Consider the following 23,060-nt stretch of genomic DNA (forward strand, 5'->3'; position numbering starts at 1 on the left):
TGCAACAAATGGTAATAGCTTTTATATCCCCTTCTAAACTGAGAAGGAAAGCTTTCCTGTATTAGAAAACCAGGCAGGATTAACAAGGACTAGCATACAACAGTATCCAAAAGTGTGGTTCATGGACCAGCAGCATCCATACCCCCTGGGAAATCATCAGAAATACAAAGTCTCAGGTCCCATTCTAGACCTACTGAATTCATCGCTGGCAGTGAGGCCCAGAAATCAGTTCAAGTTTTTCAGGTGATTCTTATGCAAGCTACAGTTTGAGAAACACTGGCCCTAGCTTGCACTGACAGACCCAAACCAGCCAACACACCAGATCAATGATTATCCTGAGACACAAGGTAACTATCACCAGCATACCACCTATGCATGGGAAAAGGAAGATTCTGGCTAGTTATAATCCTGTGAAAACAGCTGCAGAATAGGTACCATGATGAATGCAAAGAACTGTTTCTCAAGTAGATAAGACAGGCACATATTTAATACGAGGCAGAACAGCTGAATGGTACAGAACTCAAAGGAAGGAATGATTCCTATTAAGTGGCTGTGGCGATCAGATTCCTCACAAAAGAAGGTAAACTGAAAGGGAAGGAGAGGGGGATTCCAAGGAATAACAAATAAGGAAAGACACTTTAGATACTGAATATGAAACAAACTATATGTTGGGGAAGATTAATTAATTTGGGGGGCCTGATTTGTGGTTATAGAGTTAGTATGGGCTGGGAATAAAGGTACTCAACCTCTAAGAAAATGAGGCTTCTGTGGATGCAGAGCTCAAATCTATGACAAAAGTCCATACTGGGTCAGGGTGTACCATTCAGGGGGAGGGTACCTGAGGCAACAAAGGAAGCAAGGCATCGCTGAATTAGGGGAAATGCAAAGGCCCTTAGAAAAGTAGAAGTGGAAGCTTTTGGTTCTATATGAGGCTAATAATAAGTGCTCTGTGTGTGTGATGACAATGCAATGTAGGGTTGGGGCTCACTGGAAAATAGGAGAAGGTTACAAAGGAAGCCTGAGGCCAACTGGAAATATGTGGGGACAGAACTGATATGGGAGGTCCTACAAGACAGCCAAGGAACCTATGGAAAATGGGAGACAGGAGGACGGAATGACCATGGGTTTAAGAAACACTAAAAATATTTTCCAATTTAATCTCCTATAAATTATGGTAGAATTAAAGCTCCACTGGGGCAGTCGTGTGTTTGGCACAGAATAAAAGACCAGCATTCTTAATCGCTTTCAAAATACCAACAACATTTTTCACAGAACTAGAAAAAATAATCCTAAAATATGCATGGAACCACAAAAGGCCCCGAATAGCGAAAGCAATCTTGAATTAGAAGAAAAAAACTGGAGGCATCACAATTCCAGATTTCAAGATATACTACAAAGCTGTAGTGTTCAGAACAGTATAGTACTGGCACAAAAACAGACACATAGATCAATGGAACAGAACAGAGAACCCAGAAATCAACCCACACTTACATGGTCAATTAATCTATGACAAAGGATGCAAGATACTGACAAAGACAGTATCTTTGATGAATGGTGCTGGGAAAGCTGCACAGCCACATGCAAAGAAATGAAACCGGACCACTTTTCTACACCACACACAAAAATAAACTCCAAATGGATTAAAGACCTAAATGTGACACCTGAAACAATAAAAATCCTAGAAGACAACATAGGCAGTAATTTCTTTGACACCAGCTGTAGAAACATTTTTCTAGGTATGTCTCCTCAGGTAAGGGAAACCAAAGCAAAATTAAACTACTGGGACTACAACAAAATAGTCCAGAGACATTTTTCCAAAGAAGACATGCAGATGACCGATAACATGAAAAGATGCTTAATATCACTAATCATCAAGGAAATGCAAATTAATTTTTTTAAAAAGCTCTATGCCCAATATGGGGCTTGAACTCAAGACCCTGGAATCAATCTAAGCCAACCAGGCACGCCTGGGGAAATGCAAATTAAAACCTCAGTGAGATATCACATTAACATCTGTCAGAATGGCTAAAATAAAAACCATGAGAAATAAGTGTTGGCAAGGATGTGGAGAAAAAGGAACCCTCATGTACTATTGGTGGGAATGCAAACTGGTGCAGCCACTGTGGAAAAAAGTATGAAGGTTCCTCAAAAAAACAAAAATAGAATTACCATATAATCCAGTAATTCCATTACTGAGTATTTACGCCAAGATAACGACCCCTATGTTTACTGCACCATTATATTTATAATAGCCAAGATACGGAAGCAACTCAACTTATGTCCACTGACAGATGAATGGATAAAGATGTGGTGTGTCTATCTATCTATATAAAATGGAATATTACTCAGCCATAAAAGAGAATGAAATCTTGCCATTCGCAACAACATGGACAGACCTAGAGGGTATAATCCTAAGCAGAATAAGTCAGCCAGAGAAAGAAATATACCATTATGATTTCACTGATATGTGCAAATTAAGAAACAAAACAAATAAAGAAACAAAAAAAGAGGCAAAAAAACCCCTAAACTCTTAAATACAGAGAATAAACTGGTGGTTGATAGAGAGGAGGAGGGAGGGGGATGGGCAAAATAAAGTGGATTAAGAGCACACTTATCTTGACGAGCACTGAGCAATATACAGAACTGTAGAATCATTATATTGTATGCCTGAAACTAATCTATGTTAATTATACTTCAATTAATGAAAACACCAGCATTCCTCCCAGCAGTATACTGAGAGAGACTGGCTGGGGCCTGGTTTAGGGCAACCACGGAACGGAAACCCCTGCAGTAGATGGGAGGCAGAGTGGTAAACTGCAGCAGGTAGACATTCAGGAAGTCATTATGAATGGTGGCAGATCAAGAGAGCACCACAGGCTTCAGAAACTTAAAGGGTATTATATTTTGCTGATGCTCCACACTTCTGCAAATGATACCTTGAGACAAACTGAGCTTAAAGAGTATTGGGGGTGATAGTAGTTTGGATCCTAGACAGACAATAATGTTTGACTTATTTTTGTTCTTCATAGATGCCAGTGGGTCAAAGATAAAAGTATCTGTCAAGCTGATGAAGAGATGGATCTGAGGAAAACTCAGCACTGAAATTGGAGGATTTACAGTAGAAAAGTAAAATAACATTCTGAGAGTGATTAAGGTACCAAGAAAGGGAAAGTAAAGAGGCAAGAAGGATTGAAAAAAAGAAAAGGTAATGAAATAAAGGTAACCTACTGGATGGAAGAAGATATTTGTAAATGACATATCCAATAAAGGGTTAGCATCTAAAATATATAAGGAACTGATACAAGTCACACCAAAAAAACCAAACAATCTAATTAAAAATGGGCAGAAGACATAAACAGACATTTCTCCAAAGAAGATATCCAGATGGCCAACAGACACATGAAAAGATGCTCAACATCACTCATCATCAGGGAAATACAAATCAAAACCACAATGAGGTGTCACCTTACACCTGTCAAAATGGCTAAGATCAAAAACACAAGAAACAACAGGTGTTGGCAAGGATGTGCAGGAAAAGGAACCCTCATGCACTGTTAGTGGGAATGCAAACTGATGCAGCCACTGTGGAAAACAGTATGGAGATCCCTCAAAAAGTTAAAAATAGAATTACCCTAGGATCCAGTAACCACACTACTGGTTTTCTACCCCCCCCCCCCCCCGCAAATGCAAAAACTCAAAGGGATACATACATGCATCCCTATGTTTATTGTAGCATTATTTAAAATAGCCAAACTATGGAAGCAGCCCAAGTATCCATTAACAGATGAACAGATAGAGAAGATGTGGTATATATATGTACGTACACACACACACACACACACACACACACACACACACAAATGGAATATTATTCAGCCACAAAAAAGTATGAAATCTTGCCATTCACAACAATGTGGTAGAGCTAGAGAGTATTATGCTAAGCGAAATAAGTCAATCAGAAAAGATAGATACCAGATAATCTCACTCGTATGTGTAATTTAAGAAACAAAACAAATCAGCAGAGAGAGAGAGAGAGAGAGAGAGAGAGAGAGAGAGAAACCAAGAAACAGATGCTTAGCTGCAGAGAACAAATTGATGGTTACCAGAGGGGAGGTGGAAGGGATAGGTGAAATAGGTGATGTGGATTAAGAAGTGCACTTGTCATGATGAGGACCCAGTAATATATGGAATTGCTGAATCATCATCTTGTACACCTGAAACTAATATAACACTGTATGTTAACTATACTGGAACTAAAATTAAAAACTTAAAAACTAAAAAATAGTCTGAGGCAAAAAAAAGAAAAGGTAATGAAATAGAGAAGTAGCCAAAAGGGAAGAAAAAAAGTGATGGTAACAGTTTAAGTTGACAAGAAGATTTTCAAAAGTGAGTGATGAAAAGTATCAAATATTCTAAAGAAGTCACGGAAAAGTAAGAATAAAAAATAATGAATACGTTTAATGATTAGGATATGACTGATAACCTTTAAAGGGGAAGCTTTAACTGATAGGTGGGGGCGATACTCAAATTACAAAGGGTAAAGAAATAGCAAATAAGATAGTAAAGAAACTCTTGAAAATGTTGACAATAAAAGGAAGACAAGAAAATACACAAAGAAAACGCAAATCTCCTTCATTCTAGAAAAATACCTGAAAATATTAGCAGGCAGAAGGAATGTGGTAGAAAGAGATGAAATGAAGGCACAAAATAAAGGAGTAAGGTTGTGGAGCAAATGGAAGAGATGAATGCAAATGAAAGCAGGATTAGCTTTCGAAAAGTGAGAAATGTCTTTTTCTGAGATACCTGGATAAAGGGGGAAAAACTTGCGATAGAAAAAAGTTAATCTTGGGAAAAATGAGAAGGATGACCTCTGGGTAGTTACTAGGAAAGAGACTAACAACTAAGAGACTAAAATAAAACCTTGAGGGTATTGAAAAGGATTTAAACAGGTGCTACAGAAAAAAATAAAGAGGTCTTTTTAAAAACGCACAACCAAATTAAAGTTAAAAATCATGAATTCAGAGGGTTGCCTGAGTGGTTCAGTTGGTTAAGTGTTAGACTTCAGCTCAGGTCATGATCTTGTGGTTCCCGGGCTCGAGCCCTGCATTGGGCTCTCTGCTGTCAGCTCAGGGCCTGCTTCGGATACCCTGAAACGTCCCCCACGCCCCCTCCCTCCCCTGCTTGCACTCTCTCACTCTCTCTCAAAAATAAACATTTTTTTTTTAAAAATCATGGATTCAGAGATAATTAAATCAAACACAGTTTGGTAGTTTGGAAAGCAGCAGAGAGAAAGATCAAAAAGGGTAAGAGATTCAAGGATAGTAAGGTTAAACATGACTGAAGATATAAAAGATTCTAGGACAAAAAGCAAGCAACATTCAAAACAGATGACCTTAAGGGTGAGGTTGATATCAAGTTTGGTGCTGCTGCACTGGAAAGAAGGGTCAAGACTCAAAATCATCAGGTAATGAGAACTCAAAATGAATAAATATTGTATATGATGAAGTACATTGGGACAGTGGTAAGGAAGGGGGATAACAGGTAACAGAGGTCTTGTTATGATCTGCAAGAAAACCACTTTATTTCTGACTGAAAATACATGGAACGACCTCAGTTTGAAAAATCAACTTAGCGTATTTATATCTGAACAATTCTTACATATTTTTAAAAAATCCTTCCTGAAAGAATAAAGTAAGCTACTACTAATGAGGTTCAAATGAAAGTAGTGAAGTAGTGTGGTCTCTGAAGTTTTTCTCTAGCACAGAGTACATGGTAGGTGCTCAAACTGAACTTTTGTCTGAAAAGGAATTCTAACAGCAGCATCATGACTAAAATATACCTATAGTCTCTCACTTCACATTTCATTGAATGAATACAAAGATAAATGGCTTGAAAGGCTAATGGACAGAAAGATGGATGAAAGGGAAGGGGCAGAAGGGAGGGAGAAGGGAGGAAGAGAGTCCATTCATGAGAGTGCCAATATTGTTCTTAGCATCTTTGACAAACCTGGAGTCTCTCAAAGTGACTCCTTTGAAGAGGCTAACACTCTTGTGGTTACATGTATTTATTTGACAATTATTTTAAAAACATTAAAAATTTTATGTTTGAAAATACCACTTCTTAAAAGACTTAGAAAAACAAATTTCCTAACAAACCTATTCTAATTTCATTGGTCTAACTGCTCTTAAAACTTTTGTCCCCTTAATTTCATTAGGTATTACATTGGAAAATAATATTAAGTAATATCCTAGATGTTCCCTATTGCTAGATCCTTTTAGCCCCTTATGTGACAAACTGGCTTCTAAAAAAACAACTTTATTTTTAAAAAACAAAATTGTGGGGCGCCTGGGTGGCTCAGTTGGTTGAGCGTCCGACTTCGGCTCAGGTCACGATCTCACGGTATGTGAGTTCGAGCCCCGCGTCGGGCTCTGTGCTGACTGCTCAGAGCCTGGAGCCTGTTTCAGATTCTGTGTCTCCCTCTCTCTCTGACCCTCCCCCATTCATGCTCTGTCTCTCTCTGTCTCAAAAATAAATAAACGTTAAAAAAAAATTTTTAAAAAACAAAATTGTTAAATAGCAATTTTGATTGGTGGTGTACATGTTTAACTTACCTCACCATATGATTTATAAAGGCTTTGTTACAGTTAGTGTTGTATTTGCAAAAATTACAGTGGATATATATTGAAAAGTGGCTTGCAAAATCTTTTATTTTGGAATGACACTCAATGCACTTGTGAATTCCCCGACGGCACCTTATGGAGACAGAAAAAAAATAATGAACATTTCTCATAAAACAAAAATAATAAGGTAAAGCCTTAACATTTTATTAATCAAAGCTAAGATGTTTAAATTGGCATCTTTAAATAGAGACATAATTTGAAAATTTGATTGGAAACAATAAGCTAGAATAAGTGTCAAAAATCAAACACCAGTTAATGTTCCCTGGAATAAAACGACTGCATTAATCAATTCAATTATTACAAGATATAAGCACAAAATAGAAGACTAGTGTAAATGATGACAACTGTACAATGAACGCTAATTCTAGTTCTGCTCCGCAGTTGTAAAAAGTACCTTTTTATTATCTTCTAGGCCTTTAGGCCAGACAAATGATCATCATGTCAATGTACAAGGGAGCTCTGTGATATGGTAAATTATATTAAAATAAACCTTTAATATTTAATATTCAATACATATTACGTATCAGGAATAAAAGATATTACCTTAAGTTCTTCAAAGCTATGCTGATTTTATTCTTTCTGTTGCGTTGTTTCTTTTGTTTACAAGAGGTTTTTTTGGTCTTATATTTAGATGCAACTCTACCTTGCCTTTTGGCATGAGGTTTACTTGCACTGGATACAGCTGCATGAGGCTTACTTGTCTTAGATTTACTTGTAGTAGATTTTATATTTTTACCAGTTGTACTTTTAGACCTTGGAGGTGAGATTTGAAAAGAAGAAGTGCTTGGAACACTGCTACTGGGAGATGTAGTTACTGGTTTTGAATGAAGAGGTCCAACTGAGGCTCGAATAGTAACCTATAATAATGAAGACAATATATACATATTTTAGAAAATTAATCATCACATTAATATTAAAAAGATTACTTCATACCTTGACATTATGGTCAATTGGTTTTTGAAAAGGGTACCAAAACAACTCAGTGGAGGAAACAATAGTCATCAAACAAATGGTGTTGGAACACAGGATAAATAGATGCAAAGAACGAACCTGGATCCTTATCTCATACTAGATGCAAAAATTAACTCAAAATGTATCAAGAATCAAATTGTAAGAGCTAAAACTGGAAAACTCTTAGAAAAAAGCATAGGAGTAAATCTCCATGATTTGGGGTTAGATGATGACTTTTTAAATATGACAACAAAAGCACAAGCAACCAAAGAAAAACATTAACTGGACTTCATAAAAATTTTAAACTTTTGTGCTTCAAAGGACACTGTTAAGAAAGTGACAAGACACCCCACAGAATCAGAGAAAATATTTGCAAATCATATTTCTAATAAGGGACTTGTGTACACAATATATAAAGAACGCTTACAACTCAGCAAAAAGACAAATAACTGAATTTAAATATGGGCAAATTATCTGAATGAACAAGCATTTCTTTAAAGATATACAAACGGCCAATAAACACTTGAAAACATACTCAACAATCATTAGTCATCAAGAAAATGCAAATCAAAACTCCAGTGAGGTATCACTTTAGACCAACTAAAATGGCTACAGTAAAAAACAGATTAATAACAAGTATTAACAAGATGTAGAGAAACTGCAATGCTCAGCTCATATATTTCTGGTAGGAATGTACAAGGGTGCAGTGGCTTTGGAAAACAGTTGGTAGTTCTTCAAAATGTTAAACTTAAGAGTTATCATATGAGGCGCCTGGGTGGCTCAGCTGGTTAAGTGTCTGACTCGATTTCAGCTCAGGTCATCATTTCATGGTTTGTGGGTTCAAGCCCCACATTTGGCCCCACACTGACAGCATGGAGCCTGCCTGGGGATTCTCTCTCCCTCAAAAATATAAAAATAAAAACTTAAAAAAAGAGAGTTCTCATATAACCCAGCAATTCCACTCCTTAGTGTTCCACTCCTAAGCAATTCCACCTAAGAGACATGAAAAAGTAAGTCCACACAAAAACTTGTACGTGAGCTTTCATAAGAGCATTATTTACAACAGCTAAAAAGTGCAAACAACCCAAATGCTCATCAAATAATGAATGGATAAATCAAATAAAAAAGAATGAATTACTGATACAAGCTTTAATATTGATGGATCTCACAAATGTTACGCTAAGTGAAGGAAGCCAATCATAAAAGACCACATATTGTAGGATTCCATTAAAAATTTTTGTTTCCATGTTTATTTTTGAGAGAGAGACAGAGCACGAGTAGGGGAGGGGCAGAGAGAGAGGGAGACACAGAATCCGAAGCAGGCTCAAGGGTCTGAGCTGTCAGCACAGAGCCCGAGGCAAGGCTTGAACCCACAAATCATGAGATCATGACCTAAGCCAAGGTCGGATGCTTAAACTGACTGAGCCACCCAGAGGCCCCTATATGATTCCATTTTTATGAAATGTCCAGAATAGGAAAATCCATAGGAACAGAAAGTAAAGTTTGCCTAGGGCTGGTGGAGGGGAAATAGGGAGTGACTCCTAACAGGTATAGGGTTTCTTTTGGGGGTGACAAAAATGTTCAAAAATGGGTTGTAGTGATGTTTGCACAACTTTGTGAATATGCTAAAAACCACTGAATTATATCTCAATAAAGCTGTTTTACCAAAAAATCACTGCAGTTCAAAATTTAAATATCATTATTTTGAAAATGGTAAATATAAACTACAATCAGTTAAGTATCCCATTTATTCTAAATGGTCATACCAATTAAATGACATTTACCTCATTATTTATTTACTGTTGTAAATTGCAGTTTTGTATTGATAGCGTTTCTATGTTAACAGATATTAATGGATAATTAGGAGTTAGTGCAAATTATATGAATATCAAAAAAAGCACATTCCATGTCTATTTTATTCTCTGATATAACTAAGTAGCTTTCACAAACACAGAAGTCAAAATTTAAATCTCAAAACCAGAAATAGTAACCTTGGAAAGTCCTGCATTACTCTTTGGTAACTATAAAACAGATCTCCAGTAAATGTGACCTGCTCTATCTGGAGGCTCATTGGTCAGGATTTATAATTCCAAAGGTTATTGTGGAGGTTACATCAATTAATTATACAGAATGAAGAGTTTGAAAATATTCAGAATTTCCCTAAAGGGAACTAACATAACATTTATCATTTAGTATTCAAAAAAGGTGATGTTCGGTTATACCCACTGATTAATAATGGAAAACACAGTTGCCTATTAACATTCTCTTTAATCACTTGACTATACTACTCCCATGTACTTGAGGACCAGCCAATGAGGAAGTCCTTTGAAATACATGTGACCTGGTATCATACAAAAAGCACTGAATTAGGGGTCAAAAGACCCAGGTTAAATCTCAATACTACCTCTTGCTAGCCATTTGACCTTGAGTAAATAATTTATCCTCTTTAAGCCTCCTCATTTATAAAATGGAAATAATACCTGTCTTGTCTACCTCACTAAATTGTTATTAAATAATAGAATGTATGAAAAATCACACAGAAAGCTTAATTCTAAAGTGTTACAAGACACCTATTACTATGATGATGATGATGATGATACACTTATTATTATTATTATTAATAAGAGAAGATATGGGAAAGGACTGTACTGCTTACAGTCTAGCAGCTGAAGCAGACATACGCTGCCAACTGGAAGAACTCAGAAACAGCCTATAAAATATTGAAACAACTCACTGACACAGCCTATGGTTAATCTAGTTGCACTCACTCCATAGGAATATGCTCCAACATAGCACATGTCAATTAAGTAAAAAAAAAAAAAAAAAAAAAAAAAAAAAAAAAAAAAAAAAAAAGGATAGGTTTCTTTCTAAGCAAAACAATGGTAAAACCTAAACTTAAATCTTAATGACAAGCAGAAGTTAATTTTTAATATTATAGTCAATAGATAAACCCAGGCAGGGGGCACCTGGTTGGCTCAGTCAGTAGAGCATGTGACTCTTGATCTCAGGGTTGTAAGTTTGAGCCCCACATTGGGTATAGAGATTACTTGAAAATAAAATCTGGGGTGCCCAGGTGGCTCAGTCACTGACTCAATATCGGCTCACGTCGTGATCTCGTGGTTGTGAGATCAAGCCCCGCGTTGGGCTCCATGCTGCGTGGAGCCTGCTTGGGATTCTCTTTCTCTCCCCCTCTCTCTGCCCCTCTCCCCTGCTTGTGCTCTCTCTCTCAAAATAAATAGACATTTAAAACAAAACCAGGCAGGAATTTACTTCTACTATCACACAAAATGTTAAAATAAAACATATTTAAAACTCACTTTTGTACCAGGAGGCAATCCTTCTAGCTCTTTAGGCTTTATAAATGTCCGATGCTGGGTCTTGTGATCCAGTTTCTCTTTGCAGGTCAAAAATTGTAGTCTGCACTTGGTACAACGATGAACTCCTTTTTTCTGTTTATAAGAAACATTAAAAATACTATGAGAAATAACAACTTCTATCACCACAAATCCTGGAATCTGAAATTGCTCTTAATTGTAATAGCTAAATAATTTTAAAAAACCAGTATTTTACTATATCCCATCATAAACAATGCCAGAATATTCTTTCATTTTTTTTCAAGAACACTGCTTGCATTAGTATTTGTATTTCAAAAATATTTGTGGGGCACCTGGCTGCTCAGTTGGTAACACATGGCAACTCTTGATTTCAGGGTTTAAAAGTTTGAGCCCCACACTGTGTGTAGAGATTACTTAAAAATGAAATCTTTAAAGTAAGTATTTATTGCCATATAGGCAATCAAAACAAAAGTTATATCAGTTAGGTTCAAATGTGACAAGTCCTATACCTTTGTAGTGTGAAAGCTTTTTTAATTATAAATTTAAGTATAAACCATTCAAGCACACGTTACAGTGAAAATGAGTTATACTATATTTTTATCCTAGAAAAGGTGAAGTTATTTTTAATTTTTAAAATTTCTTTTTTTAATGTCATTTATTTTTTTGAGAGACAGAAGGTGGGGATGGGGGGTGGGGTGGTCAGGGAATCCCAAGCAGGCTCCATGCTGTCAGTGCAGAGCCCAATGTGGGGTTTGATCTCACGAACCTCGAGATCAAGACCTGAGCCGAAATCAAGAGTCAGACACTTAACCAGTTGAACCCCTCAGGCGTCCCAATTTTTTAAATTTCTATTTGTTTCACAAAAACAATTGAGCTTTCTATGAGCACCTGGGTGACTCAGTCAGTTAAGGGTCCGACTCTTGATTTCAGCTCAGGTCACGATCTCGTGGTTTGTGAGATCAAGCCCTGCATCGGGTTCTGTGCTGACAGTGTGGAGGAGCCTGTTTGGGATTCTGTCTCCCTCTCTCTGTGCCCCTCCCCCACTCATGTTTTTTCTCTCTCTCTCTCTCTCAAAATAAGTAAACATTTTAAAAGATTTGAACTTCCTAAAACCAAAACAAATTTAACCAGACATCCCCTCCAAAAGTTCTGTTACAGAAATGATTGTATAAAGCAGTGTTGTCCAGCAGAACTTTCTACAGTGTCTGATAACATTACATAGTTGCACTGTCCAATATGGTATTCACCAGCCACATGTTGTTATTGACCACCTGAACTGTAAAAAGTTCAACACAGGAACTGATTTTTCAATTTTACTTGATTTTAATTAATTTAAGCAGGCACAGATGGCTAGTGGCTGTGATACTGGCCAGTATGGCTACAGAAGTACAAATGAGAACAACTGATCCCAATCTATTGTCAGAGAACCCCTTGACTACATCCCTTCTCAAAGTTAAGCCTATTATTTTTTTATCAATGGGAAATAGGACCCAAGAGAGATCTAAGTCATTTGCTCATAGCTAGGTGATGTTCTTTCTATTACACATTATCAACTGCAATCTTTATGTATATGCTTTCATTAATTAAAAAATATATTCTATATTTATAGGTAAATTTAGAACAACATACAAATGCAAAAGAATGTTTTCTCCAAAGCTGTATCTCCACAGGCCCATCACTATTTTCATGTAAAGCATAATTATTTAGGAAAAGCAAATGAGTTAACATGTGTAAGTAGCTAGTGGTTACTGGTGTACAGCAGGCATTTGATAAATAAAAGTTCTGAAAAAACTTCAAAGCAATATACAAATATAATGTTTGTATTACTATTTGAGTTTCATTTTTAAGACAATTTTAGAAGTATGGTGCATTGGATCATATCCTAGGTATAGGCAATGTAAACAGATTCACCTAACATGTGTTCAAGAGAAAGAAGGAAAGAGGGAAAAAGATCCCAGTCAAGAAGCAGATAGCAAGGTTACAGGGCAGGTAGAAAATTCCCCAGAGTACAATTCCTAGAAATCTTTTCTCTACCTGTGCATATACCTCATCCAGTTTCATGATTTTAAATAGCATCCATCCAACTGCCTACTTGACATCACTACTTGATATTTAACAGTCATTTCAAATCAACATAAACAAAACTGAACTCTAGATTTTCCCCCATCCACCCTGCAAGAAAAAAAAAAAATCTGTTCCTTCCCTAGTCTTCCCAATATCTCAGTGTATGGGAACACCATTCTTGCAGTGGCTCAGGACAAAAGAACTCAGTTACACTTAATTCATGCCTTTCTTTCACACCCCACATCCACCAACCCATTAATAAAACCTGTCAGCTCTACCTTCAAAAACAATCTTTCCACTTTTTATCACCTGTTCAGCCACCATGTCAGTCCAAGCCACTCACCTGGACTTTTCCAATAGCCTCCTACCTTCTCCTTGTTCCCACCCTTTCCTCCTAACAGTCTATTCTCTCTATAGCTGCCAGACTGATCTCTCACATGCTTAAAGCTTCCAATGGTTTTCCACACCACATCAAAATCCTAACTCTGGCTCACAAGACCCTACGCCATTTACTCTGCATTCTGTTGCTACAGTCTCATTTCAACCTACTCTCCCTCCCACTTGTTTGCCATGCTCCAGCCACACGGGCCCCTTGCTGTTCCTTGGACATCTAGATAGGTGCTCACCTCACTGCCTACTTACTATTCTCTCTCCTTGAAATATCCTCTCTCAGATATCCACATAGCTAACTCTCTTATTTCCTTTGGAGAGGCCCTCTTTGACCATCCCATATAAAAACAGAAATGGCTTCTTTCACCTCCTAAGCCCTGGCACTCCCTAACCTCACGTTTTCTTCCCATGGTACTTATCACCAGCTGGCATACATTTACATTCAGACATAATACACATACACTTTCTCCACTACCATGCAAATTCCAGAGAGCACAAACTGTTTTGTTCACTTCTGTTAAACAGTCCCTGGCATATATTAAGCACTCAATAAGTATTTGTTAAATAAATAACGAGGAAGACAGCAAGAGACTGAAGGAGCATGCATATGAGAAGCAGGCACAATTTAACTAGTTCAAAATGTCTGCCATGCCATTCAATGAGCATTTGCCCAGAGCCCTGGGATGGGAGACATTAATCTACTATTCCCTTAGTTGGACTCGAGTCTTGCATATCTCTCTTATGCATATATGCTTGAGATGTGGTAAGGAGAATAATACAGAGGGACGCCTGGGTGGCTCAGTCGGTTAACCGTCTGACTCTTGATCTCAGCTCAGGTCTTGATCTCAGGGTCGTGAGTTCAAGCCCCACATTGGGCTCCGCGCTGGGCATGAAGCCTACTTAAAAAAAAAAAAAAAGGATAATACAGTACAGTTTTAAATAATATGATGTTCAACCAAAAAATTGGTGATCTATTCCAAGGATAGAGAATTACCCGTCTGCGTTGAACTTTCTGACAAACATACTATATTGTTTGGGTGATTTGAGGAATTTTCAAGGCTAATTCTGACTACCTGTAATATCTGCTTTTAGACCTAATGTTGGTAAAGGATATGACTCTATGGTAAAACCTTGGGCTCTAAGTCAATTTTTGGCTCTGCCATTTATTAGGGAATGTGGCACTGGGCAAAGTAACTTACTGTCTATAAAGCTTTATTTCCTCATTTATGAAATGAAAATGATCATACCTGCTTTGTAGGATGTTTGTGAGGATTAAACAAAATAATGCAAGTAAAAACACTGTGACTGTCATACAACAAGTGATTAGTATATATTAGCTACTTGTTATTTCTATAAAGATTTAATAAGAATATCTAACATATAAAATCCTTCATCCTTTCTTAAAAGTTGTACAAACCATATCGATAGCTCTTAAAATCACTTAAGACATACTAATATATTCTCTTTAGGAAAAGGTTACAACCAAAGTCTTCAAAAAGAATAAAATGAGCCACAGATTCAATAATTCCTATTACCTAAAATCACACTGTTAGCTCAATTACAAGTTTATAATCCTGCTCAGCTATGGTTTTTGAGTCTTTTGTGGACAATTGCATAAACTGAAAGTACTTTGAAAAACTCTTGATGATCCTATTATTAGACTCTTTCCTCTGTTGACTGCTCACTGGCTACCTCTTAGGTACTCCAAACTCACAAATATTGGGCACCAAGTCCTTAAGACTACTCCCAGGCTTGATGATGCAGAAGAACTTACAGGATTTAGAAATTGTTATACTCATAGACACAATTATTACAGTGAAAGGACACAGAACAGGATTAATAAAGGAAGAAAAATGCATTGGGTGGAGTTTGGAGGATATTGGCACCAGTTTCCAAGTGCACTCTACCAACAAGCTGCATAGGACACGTTTAATCAATCCCCCGGCAACTAACTGCAGCAATACGTATGAAGTGCTTTTTACGAGGAAAGTTCTCTTGAGTCTAAGAAGCTAGGTTTGTTCTTTTCACAGGGTTCAGTCACCAGAAGCCAGGTTTATTTTTTTTTAAAGGGTTCAGTCACCAAATCTTCAGGCTCCCAGAAGAAAAGCAGGTGTTTACCATAATCATATCTTTGTACAAATGATCTAGAAAAGCTGGCACAATGTGGCTCAAGGTCCTAGGCATGTAAAACACTCATCAATTAATAACAAAGGCTCAATTTCCAGGAGTTAGCCAAGGGCTAATTATGCCAATATGCAAACAGACCCTTCTGAAAATGTACATGATTTGAACAACGCAGACCTGCTGGGTCAACTCTTTCCTATATACATGGCAAGATAAGGCATACAATTTAGGGTATGAAGAGTGACTGTAGACCAGGTAAACCACTTAAGAGACACGGTCCACATGGCAGGCCCATCCATCTCTTTACCTTTCTAAGGACATTGTTACTCCCTCTGCATCTGTACCTCACTCTGGAGATTAGTAAAGCATGGTAGGAAGAATTATGTTAAAAGCTTCATAATGAAATAGTTAAAGCTACTGTTTTACATCTCATTCTTCCTTTCAAAATCAAAGGTCAAAACATGAAATAAAGCACCAAGACCAGTGTTTTCCAAACTATTCCTCAAGAAATGTTAGTAGGCATTGTGCAAACAAAGGATTAAATAAACTTTGGGAACAATATAGACAATATCCCTTCCTTGGAGATTTATAAGGTTTTCTAGCATATTAAAAGCTCTATTTTTAAACATAAACAAAAAATTGTTAATTTTGTAAATCCAGCCAATTATGGAACTTCTTTTTCCAGGAGCAATTTTAGAGTGGAACATCTATTAACATCTGATGGAACACTCCTGGGAAACTCTAGAATAGAAAGATTTTGCCAGGGGGGCACCTGGGTGGCTTAGTCGGTTAAGCGTCTGACTTCAGCTCAGGTCATGATCTCACAGTTTGTGAGTTTGAGCCCCACATCGGGCTCAGAGCCTGGAGCCTGCTTTGGATTCTGTGTCTCCCTCTCTCTCTGCCCCTCCTCTACTTGTGCTCTGTCTCTGTCTCTGTCAAAAATAAGTTTAAAAAATGTAAATTTTTTTTTAAAAAAGAAAGATTTTGCCAGAGGTTCTTAAGGGTGAGATGGCATACCCAGCATGTTGGAACCATCCCAGTCATGACACAGGTGATCCTGAAGGTATTTGGGTATTCTACTTTTTATAATTTTTTTCAATTAACAAGTACAAGTTGATTTCATGGTCATTTAATGAGTGGAACTGAAAACAATATTGAGTAAACAATGCTGAGAAAACCAGTGCTGAGCAAATTGGCCATGACAACGCAATCAATAATAAGACAATGTAATGAGCTTATGAGTGAGGAGACAAAACTCGATTACATAATTGCATTTGGTAAACTCGTTGACTTCTAATTTTGGCAAAGGTACCACTGCTCTTTCAAACACTCAAGAATAGACTTACTGTTTAAAGGTGACTGGGTGGCTCAGTCGAGTTAAGTGTCTGACTCTTAATTTCGGCTCAGGTCATGATCTCGTAGTTCATGAGTTCAGGACCCGCACTGGGCTCTGGGCTGACAGCTGACAAAGCGTGCTTGGGATTCTCATTCCCTCTCTCTGCCCCTCCCCCCACTCTCAAAAATAAATCAATAAACATTAAAAAAAAAAGAATAGGTTTACTGTCTCATCAAAGTTTTCAGCCTAAATAAAGGATGGTCTAATTGTGTCAGGAAAAGACCCAGCAAGAATAAACTGAGAATTCAAGGGAAAGGTGCCAGCACTAACACTGGTATCCCAGAAGTGACATAGCTAAACTGGCAAAAGTCATCTAGGAAACAAGTTCTAACCTAAATATAGTCCTCTGGAAGAGTTCACATATCTAGAAACAAGTGTCATTGCTATTTCCTTTGTCACTGGCTGCTACAAAAGACCATTCTAGGTTGCTAAGACAACCACATGTCTTTTCATAATAAAAACTGAGCTAGAAAGTAGAAATGAAGTTTGGAGAAGGAGAAAAAAAGATGGAGTCCTCAAGCTTATCTTTCTCAGTTCAAAAATACCCTTTTCCCTGCTCTTGATTCACTACCTTTAAAATCATTCCTGTTTTCACCACTTGTAGACCCCTGAAATATTCAACTTCAATATTTCCCTCATCTTCCCTCTTCCCCTCTGCTCTAGGCCTCCCATTTCTACCTCAGAACTCTCTCTATTCAAGAGCCGCACCACCAATAGGAAGTGGACAAAGATAAGGAGTGGAAATTTCACAAGTAATTCAGCATAAATTGTAAATTAATCATGTCATTTGTAACCACTTAACTTTCCTTTTAGAACAAATCTAACCAATGCTCTAAGGTGTGTGTGTGTGTGTGTGTGTGTGTGTGTACATATATACGTATATACACATATGCATACGTATATGTGCACATACATACATATATACACACACACGCCTTTGTACTAAGACAAAATGAACAAATAACTGCTAAATCTCACCTGATGCTTCATGTAATGATTCATGTAGGGAGTTGCCATTTTACTAACTTTGAGGCAAAATGGACACAGCAAGTTCTTAGTGTTTTCATGGGATGCTCTAAAATGATTCTCTACATCAGAAAATGTTGAAGATCTAAACTGGCAAACCTAGAAATATAAAGAAGGTTTAATTTAACTTGAAAGTTTATAACAGACATGCAATTACATCAAAGTAGTAATGATGAGTCATTTATTTAGAGGAATATTATGTAACGCTAATTCAGCTCTGCTGCGTATACAACCAAGAATTCTATTACTGAAAATAATAAGTATAATCTTTGAAACAAAAATTATCTTTCAAAGTTTAGGGATATATTCCTAAATATAACCAGATTTTCTTCTTTTTTTTCAGACCTACTGCCCCCCATCTTGTTTGAATTTCCAAATTTTGACACCTCTTGTCCTAGAAAGTTTTTCCTGCTACATAAAATAGAGTATTCTCTTCTTTGGATTTTAAATGGCACCCAGGCTATGACAGAGGCAATTTACCTTGCTATCTGATTGGGAACCATTTCAAATTCTGGAAAAATACTGGTCTCAAAGCATTTAGTTGAGTTCCCCATAACTAATAGCATTTCTTATTTCTCTGTCATATCTATATTCTTCTCTACATGGTAAGAAAATCCATACATGTGTCTTTCTGCAGCAGGGCATTTTGTTTGTCTAGTCCAGGGATCAATAAACTATGGCCTATAAAGTCCAAGCCACCATTGCCCATGTATATGAGTTACATCAATGGAGTTTCCATTATTGAAGAGTGTCTTCAATTTTAGTAACTCGTTTTATTCAAACAGTTAAAAAGAGCAACAGAATATGATTTTGTGGCATGTGAAAGTAAAACAAAAACCTAAGTACATGATAAAATGTGTACCTGGCAAATATATGGCATTTCACCGGGTTTATGAGTGTCCTTCATATGTTGCAAAAGAGCATGTTCGGTTTCAAATGATAATTCACAGATTTTGCAAATAGCTGAAAGTGGAAAAAACAATTACACCATTTTAAGGATGTATAGAAATAAAAGATGCATTTTGTATACCCATAACAATGGCAATAATAACAGTAATAGTAATAGTGATGGTGGTTCCAACGGTTCTAGAGTTGTTAACTCTGTAACACTGTTCTATGGACTTGACTTATATGCCATCACTGAGAGAGGTACTGCTATTTTTATCCCCATTTTCCAGATGAGGAACCTGAGGCACAGAAAGATTAAATAACTTGCTGGAGGTCTTAATAGCTATACTAAGATGCAGAACTGGAATTTAAATCCTAGCTAACTCCAGACTCCATGATTTTTAACTATCATCGCAGTTACTTTTCTTATTAGGGTGTAAATCAAGGCCATTGATTCCATAATTGCAAACTGGGGCATCCGAGTTTTCTAACATTAGCCCCCTATGTACGATGCACGAATTATGCAAAGGAAGTTTCTATTTACAAGACTTCAGTTTTAGAAAGCAATTCTAGCGAAGAGTTTATACATGTTAAAACTTGATTTTCAACTGTGCCCACAATCCAAAGTCTATTTCTTTTTCTTACGTTTCTCATCAGAAATCGTAAGGAGTCCTCAGAGCTTAGATAACCAAAGTCATGGATGTTCACGACTTCGGCAAAATGGTGACTTACTAGAAAACTCATGCGGAGTGTGTGTGCTCTCGATGTGACACTGCAACTGGAACGGTGTGGGATACTGACGGTAGCAGTGCTGGCAGGTAGTATGGTTTTCCCAGCTTTCGCTGTTCTGCTTCTCAAGTTCCAGATGGTGTTTCATGTGGTTCATAAACCTATAAATGATTGTCAATAGATGCAAATATTCAGATTTATAACCAAGGAAAAAATTCACAGATAAGTATTTGAACTTAAATGTTAAAAATATAGTTATGTTACTCAAAATAGTATCTCCAAAGCCTTAAAGTCTTCTAGAAAAGTGTGCACTTTAAATAATCACTTTCATTAGGTGGCCCAGTAAACATTTCTCTCTGCATCTTTGTTTGAGAATCATCCATTAATGTAGTTCATATGAAATACCACTAATTTGCTACAAGCCTTCATCGTTCATTCAGATTTTAAAAAGTTTGTAAAGAAAAACAACAGGCTTCTTTTCCACACATGAAATACTATTTCCACTTTAAATACATTAAATACATAAAGAGAGAAAACCCTATCACCAAAAGCAGCTACGGAGCCAGAGAGAAGTCTTTTAAAGGTCTTAAAGACATACAATAGGTTTCAGCTGCTTAAAAGACAAATTAGTATTTTTATTTGTGTTTTGGTTTGTAAATGCATGTAGTAGCAATTTTAATACCTATAATTACAAGAGCTTTTCTTAATTACAAGAACATCTTGTTTTATTTCATGATAGTGGTTTACTATTAGCACAAACACTTCATTTTGACCCGCAGGCCATACCCCCTGTAGCGCAGTTCATTTTTTACATTCTGCTATGTCAGGTTCCCTAATAGGTTTCTTATGAGAAGGAAACTATGACCTTCGATGGCAGAGAGTACAATATAAAAAGGCAGATCTATTTCAGAAGGCTCACTGAAACTTTTTACTGAATTTCAAAGTAAAGCTATTCAATCACATTAACAATTTTAATACAAAGTCAAATATTAACAGTTACACATTATGAGTCCCCAAAGGATACAATCTTGAAGTGATGATGTCATCAGCCTAGATAGCAACCATAATATGGAGGTTTTAACATTTATCTTCTGACACGTCCTGCTTACAGTACACCTTGACATATTTTTTCCTCCTTTTTTTAAGTAGGCTCTATGCCCAATGTGAGGCTTGAACTCACGACCCTGAGATCAAGAATCACATACTCTGCCAACTGAGCCAGCCAGCAGCCCCTCTCCCCCCTTCTTTAATTTTAACATCATCTTTATTAAAATCTATTTTTAAAAATCCAAGTTTTGCCTAAATATTTACATATAAAGGTCATGAGCCATTAAACTTTCAGCTCATAACTTTTAAGTAATACAATCTACCTGTATAAAGTGATCTGTTAACTAGCTATCTCTCAATTATTATACTGCCCCCATCTGCAGTGCACATTTCTCAAGGCAGGAGATGGAGATGTGGAAAAAAATAACCACCTCACAAAGCCATTCTCAGAATAAAATAGCCCTAACTGGTTTTGGTAACACTTAATGTAGAAAAAAAATCCTACAATATCTTGACAGGGCAGAGAGTAGAAATCTTGACCTATTCACTTCTATCACCCTCTAAAACCATCAATTTGCCATCCTAGATTTACCGTTAAGGTAAAATGTTATTTAACATCTACAACATCTTTGGTTAACTGTTCAGGTTTTATTTACTAAACAATATGACAAAAATCCTACAAGATTTCTAAGTGTTATAAAATATGGTTAGCTTAAAATTTCTAGATATTCTGATAATCTAGAAATCTATAACCAGTCTTTTGAAATGAAACAAAAAAGGAAATTTCATGTTTAATATTAAACAGGCCAATCTTAAAGGAAAAACCAAAAGGCTATAGCTGAAAGAACTTCCAGTATCACATGCCTAACATTTAACTATAATAAGTTAAATACTTAAACAGTGAACCGCTTTCCTATGCATTTGACCAAACTTACTATTATTTTCTGATGTATTTTATTGTAAAAATGGTAAAGATATGGAAGGAAGTCACAGAATTCTCATCATAACATTGTTTCAGTGTTACATCTCAAAGCACAATTCTCTTCTGTTAAGCTACTGGCCATTAGCTATTGATGGCTGTTAGGGCTTAATAAAAGGAGGTAAAGAAATGTAAAAACTCATATGAATCATATATGTGAAAGGTCTTTGAATAGAAAGCACTGCCACAAATGTAGCATTCATAATTGTTTTAGGTTTAAATTACAGTGCATTTCAGGGGTTTTCCAGGTACTTCATTTTGGACCCAAGAATGCATCAGAAAATAAAATAAATACTAGGCTTAGAAATGACCTGCAGGATACTAAGAATGCTAATTACAAAGCATAGCTATCAAGGGTAAATATTTTTAAAAGTTTACAAATACGTGTGTGTGACAATATACACATATATATATATCAGTATCACATCTAAAGGAAGTGCACTGATACCTGCAATTTACTCTGAAAAGCAAAAAAACAAAAAAACAAAAAAAACCAAAACATCAAATGGAGCCTATGGATGAATAGGTACGTGGCAACACAAGTGAGGTAAAATGCTAATGGTAGAATCGAGGAGGTAAATATACAGATGTCCACTGTAAAATACTTTCAACTTTGCTGAGTATTTGAAAAGTTTTATAATAAAATGTTGAAAAAAACAATGTCAGACTATATACCCAATGAAAAATACCAGTCAGTGTGTCTTGCCTGTTACTTTGTTCATTACTATCTTACTTAGGATGACAGTAATATGCCATATTACTCAAAGACTGCAAAGTATAAGTTCCTAAAATTTAAACCATACACGTATAAATCTTCAAAATCAAGAATTATATCTCTACTTTTAAAATATGTTAAATTATAAAATAAAAGCAGACAAGTTTCATAAACTGGAACTTCTCTAAAGAAGATCATCAGGAGCACCTGGGTGGCTCAGTTGGTTAAGCGGCCGACTTCGGCTCAGGTCATGATCTCGCGGTCCGTGAGTTCGAACCCCGCGTTGGGCTCTGTGCTACAGCTCAGAGCCTGGAGCCTGTTTCAGATTCTGTGTCTCCCTCTCTCTGACCCTCCCCTGTTCATGCTCTGTCTCTCTCTGTCTCAAAAATAAATAAACGTTAAAAAAAGTTTTTTTAAATAAAAAAAAAAAGATCATCAAAAAATATCACTTTCTAGGGGCGGTTGAGTGTCTGACTTCAGCTCAGGTCATGGTCTCACAGATCGTGAGTTTGGGCTCGCATCGGGCTCTCTGCTGTCAGTGTGGAGCCCATTTTGGAACCTCTGTCCCCCCCTCTCTCTGCACCTTCCCCTCTTGTGCACTCTCTCTCTCAAAAATAAAAAAAAAAAATTAAAAAGTATTTTTAAAATATCACTTTCTCTGCAAGGTAAATGTGGTAAAAATGATACATATGAATTGAAAACTAGAGCATTAAATAAGACTAATATTGAGGAGGTC

At 36.6% G+C, this 23,060-nt stretch overlaps 1 protein-coding gene across 7 annotated transcripts in view; it reads right to left on the bottom strand.

Moving 5' to 3' along the window:
• ZNF280C (zinc finger protein 280C) overlaps nt 1-23,060 on the bottom strand; it is an 84,967-nt gene that overhangs the window by 30,021 nt on the left and 31,886 nt on the right. For all 7 annotated transcript variants that reach the window (XM_006943999.5, XR_002152761.2, XR_006592905.1 and 4 more), the window contains exons 11-16: nt 19,587-19,744; nt 18,829-18,929; nt 17,919-18,065; nt 10,949-11,080; nt 7,224-7,537; nt 6,612-6,752 (exon numbers count right to left, since the gene is read on the bottom strand). In XM_006943999.5, coding sequence (XP_006944061.1) covers nt 6,612-6,752; nt 7,224-7,537; nt 10,949-11,080; nt 17,919-18,065; nt 18,829-18,929; nt 19,587-19,744 — 993 coding nt within the window. The remainder of the gene's footprint in view (nt 1-6,611; nt 6,753-7,223; nt 7,538-10,948; nt 11,081-17,918; nt 18,066-18,828; nt 18,930-19,586; nt 19,745-23,060) is intronic.

Source organism: Felis catus, chromosome X, assembly GCF_018350175.1.
Source record: "Felis catus isolate Fca126 chromosome X, F.catus_Fca126_mat1.0, whole genome shotgun sequence".
Taxonomy (NCBI): domain Eukaryota; kingdom Metazoa; phylum Chordata; class Mammalia; order Carnivora; family Felidae; genus Felis; species Felis catus.